Source organism: Danio rerio, chromosome 7, assembly GCF_049306965.1.
Source record: "Danio rerio strain Tuebingen ecotype United States chromosome 7, GRCz12tu, whole genome shotgun sequence".
In the NCBI taxonomy this organism is placed as follows: Eukaryota; Metazoa; Chordata; class Actinopteri; order Cypriniformes; family Danionidae; genus Danio; species Danio rerio.
The window spans coordinates 69,572,788-69,587,363 of NC_133182.1; the positions used below are offsets into that span (position 1 = coordinate 69,572,788).

The 14,576-nt window shown below is 36.0% G+C and overlaps 2 protein-coding genes across 13 annotated transcripts in view; one reads left to right on the plus strand and one right to left on the minus strand.

Annotated features, from left to right (window-relative positions):
- The window catches only part of ano1a (anoctamin 1, calcium activated chloride channel a), a 330,549-nt gene that overhangs the window by 294,694 nt on the left and 21,279 nt on the right, over positions 1-14,576 (minus strand). The window lies entirely within an intron of this gene.
- On the plus strand, positions 1,833-9,630 carry fgf4 (fibroblast growth factor 4). Its single transcript, NM_131635.3, has 3 exons — positions 1,833-2,447; positions 3,728-3,831; positions 7,199-9,630. The coding sequence occupies exons 1-3, from the start codon at positions 2,153-2,155 to the stop codon at positions 7,373-7,375; spliced, it is 576 nt and encodes a 191-aa protein (NP_571710.1). The 5' UTR covers positions 1,833-2,152; the 3' UTR covers positions 7,376-9,630.

Here is a 14,576-nt window from a genome sequence, read left to right on the forward strand (position 1 = left end):
ATTTTGAGGGATGTAAACAACAACAATAGCCCTAACATATTTCCTGTTTTACATTTTTAATTTCTATAGCTTCCGGGAATCCAAAAGGGTCTGTATATTGATAAATGATGTAATGGCAGCTTTGAATGCTAAATTATGACTGAATTGCATCTTGATATAGTTATGAAACAGTTTGACAATAAGCAGGAAATGTTCATGGGCAAATGACATCGCCACATTGAAATAGTTTATATGTTAGAGACTCTGAACCCTCGAAGCCAATAAAGAACCTGTGTGTGTTTGATGACGTTCAAATCAAGTTAATCCTTCAAGAAAAGTTCAGTCAAGTTATTTTATTTTTTATTTTTAGCAACTAAAACTTGAACTTCTTTTAGTTTTGATTGAAAGGGATTTGGCTTTTTAACGCAAGTCTTTTCATGCAACTCTAAAATATGCAAATTTACCAAGTGTCTCTTTAAAAGTGGAGCTTGTTTACACAAACAAACCCGAAAAGAGCCCTTTACCTATAATTGGGTGTGTAATTAAACCCTCCGCGTAATTTGCTCTAGTACAGTAAATACACCCTTAAGTGTTCATTCATTCAAGTTAATTCAAGTTCATTCAAGCTAAAGTTGTGTTGAAGAGGAAGTGTTCATTCTTGGTGGAATTATTTCCACGCACAACATGAAAGCCTCTATCAATAGTAACTCAAACGACAATCTTCAGAGCTTTCCAGTAGGTGTTTTACTTTTATGTTGATAAGTGTTTTCACCATCCCCGGCCCCCCACCCCCCAACGGTCTTTCCGTTTTACGTTGCATCCTCTACACTAGCAGCAGGGAGCGAGCATTACCCGGGGCCGCGGAGAAAGCTTGACTCACAGTGTGTTGTGTCCAGTGGTTTACACGTTCTCCCCCACAAAGCAATGACGCACAACATCCACAACTACACGCTCGTAAGAGGTCAGCAACAGAATTGTCAGGCTGAATTATCTAGCATACCTTACGATGTCCAAAGGCTGCATTGCACTTCTTTACAGACTTCATAAATAGTTTGCACCCTTTGTCATTTTGTTAACAAGTCTTAATGTCATCTCGCATAGATTTTCTTATTTATCCTTACAATGGCGTTTTTTTTATTCAGAGAACAATATTTTCTCTCTCTCTCTCTAAACTCCTGCTTGAATAAGTATTGCAATTCTTTTGAATTTAACTTGAATTCGAGTTTTTTTCCTGTTATTGTTCATTTATAGAACAGTCTCCTGTCTGACAGTGTAGTCTGTTAACGTTGTGATTTCCGATACATCCTCCCATACATAAATTATTTTATTTCTGTCCGATTATAGAAGAAGCTTACACAAAGGCATAACAACTATATAGCTATATAAAACTATCATGTTAAACCTTTGAAAGCATTAGCACTAATCCTAATTACGCAAACAATTTTTCAGAAACCTAAAAAAACATCCTTACTTTCCACCTGTCCCCTAAAAGTGTTTGTGTCTTAATGTCGACGATTCCCCAAGTTTGTTTGAAACAGCAGATATCCAAAATATATTGGCATGATCACACATCTATAACCTTTAGGAATAATTAAATGATTTAAACATTATGCACGAGATGACATTAACATATTCGAATTCGAGTTAGGTGTCTATGTTTGAGACTGATAAAGACACCATTTCTATAGACAAAGCCAAAGTCTGCCAAAGTCAACGAATGATGATTTATAGTAAGGGATTGGTTATGACGTTTGCTTCTCAGTTCGCACGCGCGCACACACGCGCGCTGTAGTCTCACTGCCCACGGCATGGACGTGCGCACATTATAAGGAATCAGTGTGCTCGGAGTGGCGCAGAAGGCTGCTCCGTCATGCACTAGGTAGTGTGTGATGTAATTTCGCTGCAGATATAAATATCGTCGGCAAGGGAAAGTATACAGCATGGCTGTGCGTGGCTAGGATTCACAGTCAAAATTTTCCAACTCTTTTTGACAGCTTGAACAACAGTCTAAAGTATATTGTCTTGAGAGGAAACCCACTGAGCGCGACTTCATGCCGCTCACTTGGGTTGACCGTAGCTCTGTCCGTGAGTAAGCTGTTTTGTGCGTCTTTTTGGCTGCCGACTCAAGCATAGAGAAAAACGGTAGCCGGTGTCTTCAACTCCTTTTAGAAGGATGAGTGTCCAGTCGGCCCTCTTGCCAATCCTGGTCTTAGGACTAATGACAAGCTCTGTGCGCTGCGCTCCGCTGCCCGGTGGACACAGCGGCCCCGTAGAGCGACGCTGGGAGACCCTCTACTCGCGTTCACTAGCACGAATCCCCGGGGAAAAAAGAGATATCAGCAGGGACAGTGATTATCTCACGGGCATCAAAAGACTCCGACGTCTCTACTGCAACGTTGGCATTGGGTTTCATCTTCAAGTATTACCGGGTGGTAAAATCACCGGCGTACACAACGAAAACCGCTACAGTAAGTTTAATCTGTAATTTAAAATTGTGCTTGCTTAATGGGCTGTGTGAATGACGCTGAATGACATTTAGAATTAAGAATTTGAATATCTAAAACGAATTTAACACTAGAAACAAACCCTTCATGAACGCAAGACGCGCGCAACAGTTGTTATTCAGCTGTTTACTGTAGTAATATAACTTTATCCTATTAATGAATCCAGCACCATGCCATGCTGATAATATAAACAAAGCCTAATGTGTCGCTTTCAAATACATTTCACGAATCAAGGCAGGTGTGGAATCGCACTATAGCATCTGGCATCCTGCATTACGCACGCAACAGGTCTCTGTAACCAGAGCAGGACAGGAACCGGGCCAAAATCCCAAGCCTAAAGTTAGGAGCGGGATAAACTTATCCTTTACAGTTGATTAACCCTTCACATAAATGTTTTTTTTTTTAAGTTCTTTAAATCGTTTTTTTTACACGATTAACCTTTTTGTTGCATAGGTTTTTGAGTAGCTGTATAGCTATTTTGAAATAGAAAGATATCAATTTATAATTATTAAATATTCTTCAGACTACTTGTGACTACTTCTTTTTAACTAGCACAGATAGCTAAAGAAATAGCTATTAAACGGTTCTTGGAATAAATTGAAAACCTTTTAGAGATTTTAGAAGAATCAGGTATAAGAATAGATTTATGGGTCCATAATAGTCATTCTCCATACTCGTGTGCTCAATTAATGTATATCCAAGACCATAAAAAATATGACAACAGTATGTCAACAATATGACACGAAGGCGGTTCGTGTTTCCAAAGTCAAACTCAAGCTGTATTATATCCTGTGTTTACCTTGTTTGTCAACATGCATCACAGGAAAAACAGTCATTTTATTCACTTTTATGCACTAGAGGTGCATTTTACATTTTTTCTCCGTATACGAAAATCAGAAGTGCTATTCATATGACTTTCATATTATAATAAATTATATATATATATATTTTCTGACACGAAAGCGTCAAAGAAATAAACGTTGTAAGGATTGACTCATTGGAAAAGTAAGTAATTTCGACTAAAGATAACTCTTGGGGGCTTTTACAGAGACATAATAGATGCAATAATGCATATTGGAAATTTGAAGAGGCGGAAAGTGTCATTTCCTTCAAAAAGGATGCTCTGGCAAGATAAACGTAAACATGTACAATTTTTAGAAAGGCAGTCAACGCTGGGAGTTGCCAGACAGGGCTAAAGATATAAGCCAAACAAGGTCATTTATTTTCTTTGTTGTGTGTTTCAGGTCTTCTTGAGATATCTCCGGTGGAGAGGGGAGTTGTGACACTGTTTGGCGTGCGGAGCGGGCTATTCGTGGCCATGAACAGCAAAGGGAAGCTTTACGGATCTGTGAGTATGAAATGATTTACAACAGGTTTCCGCCCGTGAATGTGCTTATCAGAGCTCGATGACATATCACCCTGTACTTGAGATGTATCCCCTTGCCACCAACATCCCCCCTCCCAGTCCCATAGACTCCGACAGCGTTACATTGTTAAACTCAGTCGTGCCGTGCTTCCAGTGCTTAGTGGTGTTTTGTGGGATGGACAAACCCAGGAACGGTAGCGCAGTAGATCATTCGGACTACGCATTCCATTCTTAGCATTGCCAGCCAACACATGCACCTACTGTCCTTTCCAGAGTAAAGATGAACTGGCCAAAGAGGACCACCCAAACACCAAACTACACTGTAAAAAATGTTACTTAGATCTAACTTATAAAAAGTGAGGCAAGTGGTTGCATCGGACGTTTTAGGTTGATTCAACTTCCAGCCTTTTTTAAGTATTTTAAACACTAAAACATTGCTTAAAACAAATGCAATAAAATTAAGTTGAGCCAAATAATATTTCTAAAATTACTCAAATCAGATAAACTTACTTTTTTTGTTAAACTTAACTTACTTATACATTGCTATATGTTGACTGTACTCATTTTAATTAAGTATTATGAACTTAATGATCTAAATAAAATTAACCATGCATATGTCATTTAAAACGAATTTAATTGACTTCTGGCTGTAACCTCAGAAAATAAATCTTCGTTTCTATATTGTAAGCACAATATACACTAGTAAACACAGATAAACAGACTTTCCTGTCAATAACAGTTAAATAAGAATGGGAAGATGGATTAAAGACCATAACATGTATTCAATATCAATCAATGTTCCTTTTAATAGTGACTACAAAATAGGCCATTAATGTGGCTACACATACACAATACATAAATAAAAACATTAATAATACCAGATCCTATTGAGAAATCATCCAAGGCAACTCAGTGAGGAGATTTGCATATTTTGATGAAGATTTTAGATGCATAATGTCCAGTCCCACAAAGAGTCTCTAATACATCTTAAATGTATACAGTTTTGATGGATACTTGAAGTCGAGGACATCGGTAAGTCCAAACAGGAGCCATCATGCATTTGACAGGTTTGGCAAACCTCTGACAGTCCTATGATAATCCAAACTGTGTTGGGCTGATGGCAAATTTTTCCCGTGGGCAGCCGCATGCACCTCTGATTCCTCACAACTCTATTGGTAGAGACAAAAAGAAACAGGAGTTCAGGTGGTTGCTACCAAACAACATTAAATAGCTAAATACTAAATAGAAAATAACTACAAGTGAAGTTACAAAAGTCCAGTGAGAATGATGCATGGATGAAACACCTTAGTTTATCAGTTAAAAATTACCTTAGTTAAAATTACCTAACTTTTATTTAAAAAATAAAAAAAGGTTATAGAGGTTGTGTAATTACATTATTCCAGGTGTTTTTAGTTATCAAATTTTAAAGAAAACTGTGATTTTACTCAGTGTAACAGTGCATGTCATTGTGGTTTCCTGTCAATCAGAGAAATTGTTAAAATTTAGGTATTACATTTTTTTGTTTATTTTGGCAACTTATAAAGCATAAGAATGTGTATTTAATTTAGATATTAAAACTGTTTGAAAACGGCTATAAGAAAATTATAGAATACAAATTCTATAATTTAATTGTCATCTTCATTTTGCACCAAACTTTGCACGTCATAATACAAATTTTATTAAATAAATAAATAAATACATTGCCATTTTACACATTACATTAAGGTTTACATTAAATTTTTGCTAAAGCTACATTTAATTGACTTTTTCTTCAAATTTAATGTCACTGGCAAATGACAGTTCAGTGATTCAGTGTTATCAGTTAGCTTTATTGAAAGACTGACAGATAATAAGAAACTGCATTAGGATATTTTTATACTGTTTTTACTGTTGCACACATAAAAAAAATCTTCAGATATCAAATGTAAGTTAATTCTATGGAGCCCACTATTGTTTGCAATTTTACCAATGTTTTACTTACCTGCAAATAATTATAGCTGTAATTGTATCTAATGTTTTTCTTACCTGGATGTGAAGTTTGAAGATCCACAGGTAACAAAATCACTTTGGTATCTAAAGACCAAGAACATGCATTTTAGAATGAGGTGCATACAATTTAAATGGTTCTGTAAACATCAGTTGTAAATGTAATTTAAGTTAAAATAAATTGTAAATCTGTAATTTATTCACTATGCAGCATTAAAAAACTTATGGACTAAATCTCTAAAACACAAACTTTAAGTTATACTTTCTCTTACGTTAAACACAAACTACTTAACTGTTGCATACGTTTCTGAATTTAATATCCATCCTTAATGTGCTGCTATAACTTAGGTGAGCTAACTTTAGCTAAGTTAGCGCTAACAAACTGAACCCACACACCCCGACCGCCCACCAGTGACCTTGTTAATCGGTTCTGCAACGTTAGTTTTACCTACTAAGTGTTTTAAAACTACTTTCACTATTTTTCTCAATAATATCACTTTTAATCGTTAGTATAAACTAGCGTTGGTTAGCGTTAGCCAACTTAGCTTTCCATGTGAGAGCAGTCTAACTGTTAACATACCTGAGGCTACAGTACAATTTACAAAGCTAAAACCTCACCTGCCTAGCGAAGACAGCAGTTTTGCATGACTTTACAATTATCATTCGGCTAAATTTGCAACTTACCGTGTTAATCAGATCCGCTGCTGGGAGCAGTTAATGTCGACCATTGCAGAAGCTGCGTCTGCCTGCTAAATCCCGGGCAATGAAAAAGGAGTCACGCCAAACTATTAAAATCACGTTTTATGAACACCTGCCCACATCGACAGCTGCTCTAATAAATTGTCTGTGTCAACTCACTTTTATAACATTTATTCTACACAATAACCACGTACAAAAATCTACTCAAATAAATTGCATTAGTTTTATTTAAAATATACAGTTATATAAAAACTGATATATTTTAAGTAAAGAGGAAGCAAATTTTATTTTTTTGGTATAAAACAAATAAAATTAACTAGATTGCAATTATTTAAAGTAGATAGAACCAACTTTGTGAGTGTAGCACTTTTTACAGTGTAGCTGCTGTCTTCTCCGATTCCTTCATGCACAAGACCCAGAAAACTTTTCTAAGCCCTAGATATCGCGCATGACAGTCCACCTTAACAGCTTGTCTGTCCCCCAGAACTATAGTTATAAACCAAAGCTGTCTCTTTGATAAAATATTGCCAAAGTTTGTTTTTGTTTATCCCACAAATTCCTCTTCAGAATGGCTTGGGGTTTATTTTTAAATCACAATACTGATATGAGAGATTCTATTGAGATGTCAGTGAAAATAATAATTGCTATTTCCTTTCCGTTTCAGGAGCAGTTCACAAACGAATGCAAATTCAGAGAAAAGCTCCTCGCAAATAATTACAATGCGTACGAATCGCTGGCACATCCTGGGATGTACATCGGACTAAGTAAGGCTGGCAAAACAAAGAAAGGAAACCGAGTATCAACATCCATGACGATGACACATTTCTTGCCTAGAATTTGAGCTCATTTTGGACGGGCGTAAGGCGGAGGAACGACGATGCACTTTCTACCAGAAGTTAAATGTGAGGTTAAGTGTATCGTGTCATGATGTATGTATATATTAGACTATTTATAACTGTTGGTTTTATATTTCATCACACCGTCCTCTTTGCGAGGTGGAAGACAACAATTAATTTATTTGTTATTTGTTAATTTATCCTCATTGCTGCTACCACGTGTTCATATACAAGTGAAATTCCTACAAATGTAAACATATCTTTTTTTGCACTGTTTGTGTTGTTCTAATGCGTTTTGGGGAGGTAGTCAAAAATACGCCATATTTAATTTGAGTTTTTTAGGACAAACAGTATCCAAAAGTGTTCAAAAGACGTATTTTAAAAGTCTGCAATCAACTGACAACAAGAAACGCGATTCCTCGCGTCCTAATTTTTAACCGCGAAAAATTAAATATGGCGGCAACGCTGACTACGGTCTATTTGTCCTTCGTCGGAAATAATATGTAAGTCTTAGGTCAAGCCTCCAATCGTTAAGGTGTATCAACCCCCATAGTATTAGCACTGGAGCAATTGTCCAATGTCTGGGCTCCTTTGTGCGGAGCTCGGATCTAACTGAAGCAGTATCGGCTTACTCTAGCTTACTGAAGTTCTACCCCTTCAAATCTGTTTTTAGCTCTGCCGGGGGGTTGAACTTTGAACTTATCTGCAGTCAATCTTTGTCACATCTCTAAGGCTCTAGATCAAGAGAAGTAGCTTCTTTAACATAGAGACATGAATTTTTAAAAATCCAAAGGGATTGCCATGCATATACCGTATACCCTGAGCCCTTTGGACAGACAATGTCAAGTTCAAGTCAAGTTTCTGCTGTGGATTTTGGAAGATATGAAGATCAGTATTTTTATGATGGTAACACAAAAAAAAAAGAAATGACAGTGTTGTGTATAAGAGTTAGCGTAAATACAAATGTCACAACTTCCACAGTGAGTTACAAGAAGGCGTTTACCCACTTTGTTTGTCGTTTTCTACCTCATGCAGTTTCCAACTGACATTTCCTACTTTGAAAATCAGCTGACACCGAATGTTTAGCTCTAAGTTGCTCTTCTGAGGCTCCTGCCACTCTGAAGTTCTGGCGGCCATTGCGTCCTAGTTGCGCCTTGTCACGTTTGAGCTATCTTTACCCTGTGATTTACTTTTAGAAAGGATAATCATGTTGGAAATATTTGCAGACAGCTGTTAGACTACACTATATGCTCAACAAGTAACTCTATATTTTTCTTAACATATTTTGTAAATATGGTGCAAAACTCAGAAGCTGCTTTAAACTTATATGGCGTTAGATATATTAATAGTAAGATATGATACACTCATGCAGGGATTAACAGGTTTTCCATCTTATAAACATATATTTGAGCAATATTATCTTTAAAAAGCATTCCTTACTGTCATCGTCAGGTACATTTCATTGAGAGAATCTAAAAATGTACCTGTACTTGAGTGTAATTCTGAACTGAAAATGAACAGATAGTCTTTTGGGGTTCAAGAAAACCATTTAGGAATAAAAAAAAAGAAACTGAAGCTAAACTGACCGGTTGACCTCAAAAGCATCAACACATTCGTATAGTTTCATTTACTGTAATTTTAACTGTTACATGTCCAAATTTGTTTCTTAATATGCCCTGCCTGGATGTGCACATCAATTAGTTTCACTTGATGACTCTAAGCTACCTAAGCTAATGCTGGAGGAGGGAAGGGTTGTCTGTCTTTCTCTTTTCCACATCTGTGCCAAACCTCTTTCCAAATGGACGTGATTTGCATCAGTGTGGATGTTGTTTACAATAGACCCAATGGCCACTGAAGGCAAATTGCTCGTCTGACCCTCATCACAAATCACTGGACTTGATTTGTTTAACCAAAAAAATGCAATATCAACAGGCATGACCTAGTAGCCTGAGATTAGTGGAAACAGCCACTCCAACACAACAATGTTCCAAATTTTGCCATTGTCTGGATGTGCTTATGAACAGGGATGTATGCTGTGTATTGAAATCAATTTTCTCTGTCAATTCCCATAAGGTTTATCGATAGCAGAGCTCTAAAGTAAATGGGCTAATGTCTGAGTCCTGTCGTAGTGCGCTCTGAATCCTGTTTTACCAAATATTGTCTGTAGTTTTATACAGGTCTTGTTAAATATTGTGATGTATGTGCTGTGCACATGATGATACCCTAACTTAAATGGAAGTTAATAAATATGTAAATCATGCAATCTGAGTGTTTTCAATTTTTCCTATAAAAGCAAATGACGGTTCAATGAAACCGACAGCTGTGATGGCACAAAACACGTAAAACTAGAATATCTCCCAGTATAACTATAGAAAGGGGCCTTTCCCTGCTGGAGCTAAAAATATGCTCACAGACTTGTGTCACTAGACTATGTGGGCCCGCCTGGAGTGCCATGCCTGATATTTCTACAAGGACAGCTCTGCCAAGACACTCTGGTGCTGTTATTTAACTTGCCAAGGCCTAGTTTACAGATTGGGTGGTTTTGTCATCCGCACAGCCAAGCGGTCACTCCTGGGAGTGGAAAGCACTCTTTTGCTTGTGTGAATGTTTCCAAAGGTTCAGAAGAGGATTCCGCAGTAGCCCTTCCAGGCATGCGGTTCCATGAAAGGGGACCCGTTTAAAGTGGTTTGGGCCCTTCCTTTTTCTGTGTGCTGACTAATGAGCAGATATGTCAGACTAGTCTTTGTGAAGCCATGATTGGCTTTTACTTTAGATCAACTGCCAGGGCTATTGTCTTTCTTTAGTACAATCCACAAACTGACGTTTTATGCAAACAGAGTTATGCATTTCCATTTTTTACTGGCACGTAAGTGTAGGATGACAAATGGAGACGTGAATGACAAAGAACAATCCACATCTGCCCTAATATCCACTCAACTGTCTATTTGTAACAACAGTTTGAAGTGTGGATATTACATACATTTCTCCTATAAGTGGATAATTAGTAGATAATGTGCCTAATATATAAAATTAAATCTTGATTTAAAAGTTTCGAATAGTTTTACAACACTTATTTAATTTGATGTATTTATTATATTTTATTATTATTATTATTATTTTCAATTTGATAAATCTAAAAACATAATAATATAATTAGCAAATAATTAACTGTAACCTATATCTTGAATACATCTATTAGAATTTTTCTTAATTACAGAAAAAAAACAATTTCTTTTTTACAAATATAATTAATTATTTATTTAATAATGATTAGATTCTCATTTAGTTTCTGCATCAATTAAAATTTACTAAATTAATTTTATATACATACACTGTAGAGAAATCATGTTTGCCTTACATTTTTAAGCTCAATCAAATTAACCTTATGCGTCCATTAAACTTATGTTAAACACAATATAGGCTCATTATGAAATCGTAGCATACATTTCTGGAGATCGCAAATTATTCCAAAAAGCAGGTAAAACATAAACAAAAGGCAAAAAATAAAATAAACAAGTAAATAACAGGGTGAGAATGTGGTAAAATGTGAAAATGTAAAAATCAGGTGAGGGCTTTTCTTTTTCTGGATTGCTTTTTCGAAATTGTCGATGGGTTTGGGGAAGTGGGTGGAAGTGTGCTGGTCAATCTGTGTTTTTAAAAACACTTTTGGTTGAGCTTAGGGAAGGAGGAGGGTGGGTCAGTCGATGAGTCAGTCAGTCAGTCAGTCAGTCAGTCAATTGCCAGCGGCCTCTAGTAGATTTACGCAAGAACAGCAGGCGTGAATAGCACTCACAAGAGAAGTCTAATATCTGAAAAATCGTACACAGCGGCATCTCACCAAAAATGTTATAGCGGTACGTTTTCAGAATGAGCCTGGGTTGGTTAAACTGACTTAAAACAGCTTGCGTAACTTCTAAAATTACATTAGAATATTATTAACTCATGTAATAATATAAACATATGCTGTCATGACTAATTGTCCATATAATTTTTTTACAGTGTAGATATTATACTGAATATTCATTGAAATATACATAAAAAAGATGTTTAACATCTTTCAACATAAAATCAAAGCTTACAATAAAAAATGCATGAATGACCCTAAAGGACAGTTTTGTTTATTTAGGTAAATCATGGTGAACATGCTCAGAATTAAAGAGACTGCTAGGGATTCTACCATACAGCTGGTGTAACAAGGCACAAGATGTGTTTGGTGCAGCATTTTTTTTTTTTTTTTTTTTTGCTATTTTCAGACCAGAGCAACCTTAATTTTCACATTTTGCGCCACCTTTTAAAATAAAAACAAGCTTAGATTTGTCCATCTGTCAGGTTTTGAAGACGTATGCATCACCATATGGGGCATAAGAATAGGATGTAGGTTTGGATATAACTCAGTTATTTAACCACACTTCGTTATTTTTGTTCATTTATTTGTTTGCTGAAAATTAGAACTAAATTTAGATCTTGTTTTGAAACAAATCTTTATGTTTAACAAACAAAATTAAATATATAGGCTAACTTTTTCAGTGGATAGTGTACGATACCTTTCCTTATTCACAAAAGTAAATGAGTAAAGTAAAGAGGCTAATTGGAGAATTCTCGTTCTTTATCCTGGTGCCGGTTTTCTCGCTAGTGAAGTGTTTTTTCACTTACAAAGTCAGCCATGTAAATAGCAAATGTGTCATGGTGCAACTGACTCTGAAAGGGAAAGGGAGATGAGACTCTGATTGGCTTAAAGCACGTTATGCTCAAAAACACACCTATAAGTCATTAAGAGAATAAAGCACAAACCTGTACTGCAGGGCGCAAACTGTATTTTTCAGTCGTTAATGCTTTTGCGATATGCACTTTAGATTTTGCGCCTAGATCGTTAAAATGGAGTCCTTAATGTACTAAGAAAAAAACTCCCCTTTATCTTTGACCCAAACATATTATTTTTAGGAAGTGACACTATTTTAAACTTTATACTTCATTAAAAAAATTCAAAAAAATCCTTAAAATAACATTTAATCATCTTAAAAAGCCCACACTAACAGTTTTTTTTTAGATACTAATTGACCTTGGCATACAATCTATAATATGTTAAACACTTTATGACTGCTCTTTGTATCTCTGTAATACAAACTTTCAACTCATCCACTTTTAGTCCTTTCAAAATACAAACTGAGCTTTTTAATTCAGAAAATAAAGCAAATTTTTAGTATACTGAAGATAGCATATGCATGAACTGCTTTTAAAATGAATTATAAACCACATCATTGATCCCTAATTTACAATACACAGTCTGCCCATTGAAATGAAGCTTTCAATTTAAAGAGGGACAGGCAAAGTGAGACAGGTGTGGTCACTTAATACACATGTATTCCTGGCCATGAGCTGGGCTAAATGGAGGCCTATCATTGCCCAAAAAGAATGACAACTTTTTGCTCCAATAAACTTGTACGAGGGCAGTAAAGGCCTTCCTAAAAATAGTTTCTCCTCACCGCCTGTATGCGTCAGTTTCATTGTCTGTCAACCAAATAAACATCCATCCACCTCTCAAGTGCCTCTTCTCCATTAAGTTGTTTGGCCCAAAACTGTCTTTATATCATAACAGGCCTTTCAAGTTCTCCAGAGCACAAAGACTTCACAAGACAGGTCAATGGCTTAACAGCTCACAACAATGTGTTCGCTAACAGAAAGCATATTGGGAGTAATTCCCTTGCTGATGCTCTGGCAGCCAGGTGGAGGCTTTGAGGAGGAGGAGGAGGAAGGTGGAACATTTGGGCTACTGTGGCTTAGTCTGTGGTTGTGTTTTTAGGCCTTCCTTGAGAAAGAACAGAGAGGTTGTGCCACCATGTAGTGCTCTTACAGGGCAAGCCAAAACCACTTATGTTACAAATAACATTTGCTCAAGCCTTGATATTGTGTGTATTTTAAAAGGATTTTAAAACATATTTCATCTGTTATGTTGTCTGCATTTAGTTCTGCTTGATGTAGAAAAGCTGTGATATTGTGAAATGCGAGAAATGAAAGCATTTTTTTAGAAATGTAACTTACCTAAAAACTGTAAGTAGTCATGCATTATGATTCTTCAGAAAGAAAGAAAGAGAAAGAGAAAGAAAAAAAGTATGAAAAGAAAGAAAAAGTAAAAGAAAGAAAGAAAGAAAGAAAGAAAGTAAAACTTAATGAAAGAGAGAGAAAAAGAAATAAAGGAAAATATAATGAGGGAAAGAAAGAAAATGGAAGAAAGAAAAAGAAAGAAAGAAAGAAATAAAGAAAGAAAGAAAGGGGAAAAAAGAATGAGATAAAGAAAGATAAAAAAGAAAGAAAGAAAGAAAGAAAGGGGAAAAAGAATGAGAGAAAGAAAGATAAAAAAGAAAGAAAGAAAGAAAGAAAGAAAGAAAGAAAGAAAGAAAGAAAGAAAGAAAGAAAGAAAGAAAGAAAGAATTTGATAAAAAAGACAGACAGACTGAACGACAGACAGTAAGAACAGACAAATAGATAGACAGGTAAATAATAACAGACAAATAGACAGACAGAATGACAGACAGATCAAACTGATGGAGGCAGACAGACAGATAAAACAGACTAACAGAGAGAGACAGATAAATAAAAAAAGACCAATAGACACAGACAAAGACAGAATGACAGAGATGGACAGACAGACAGAAAAAAAGAGAAAAATAGTCAGAGACAGACAGATAAATACAAACAGACAGACAGACAGACAGACAGGAAGGTTAAAAAACAGAAAAACAGACAGACAGACAGAAAGACAAAAAGGTAAATAAAAAAACCCAGAAAAACAGACAGACAGAAAGGTAAATAAAAACAGGCAAATAGACAAACACAGGCAGGAAACACACACACACACACACACACACACACACACACACACACACACACACACACACACACACACACACACACACACACACACACACACACACACACACACACACACACACACACACACACACACACACACACACACAAAAACAGATAGAAAGGTATAAACAAAAAGACAAATGGACACAGACAGAGACAGAATGACAGAGATGGATAGACAGACAGATAAAAGAGACAAATAGACAGAGACAGACAGATAAATAAAAACAGACAGACAGACAGGAAGGTTAAAAACAGAAAAAACAGATAGACAGACAGACAGACAGACAGACAGACAGACAGACAGACAGAAAAACAAAAAGGTAAAAAAAAAAA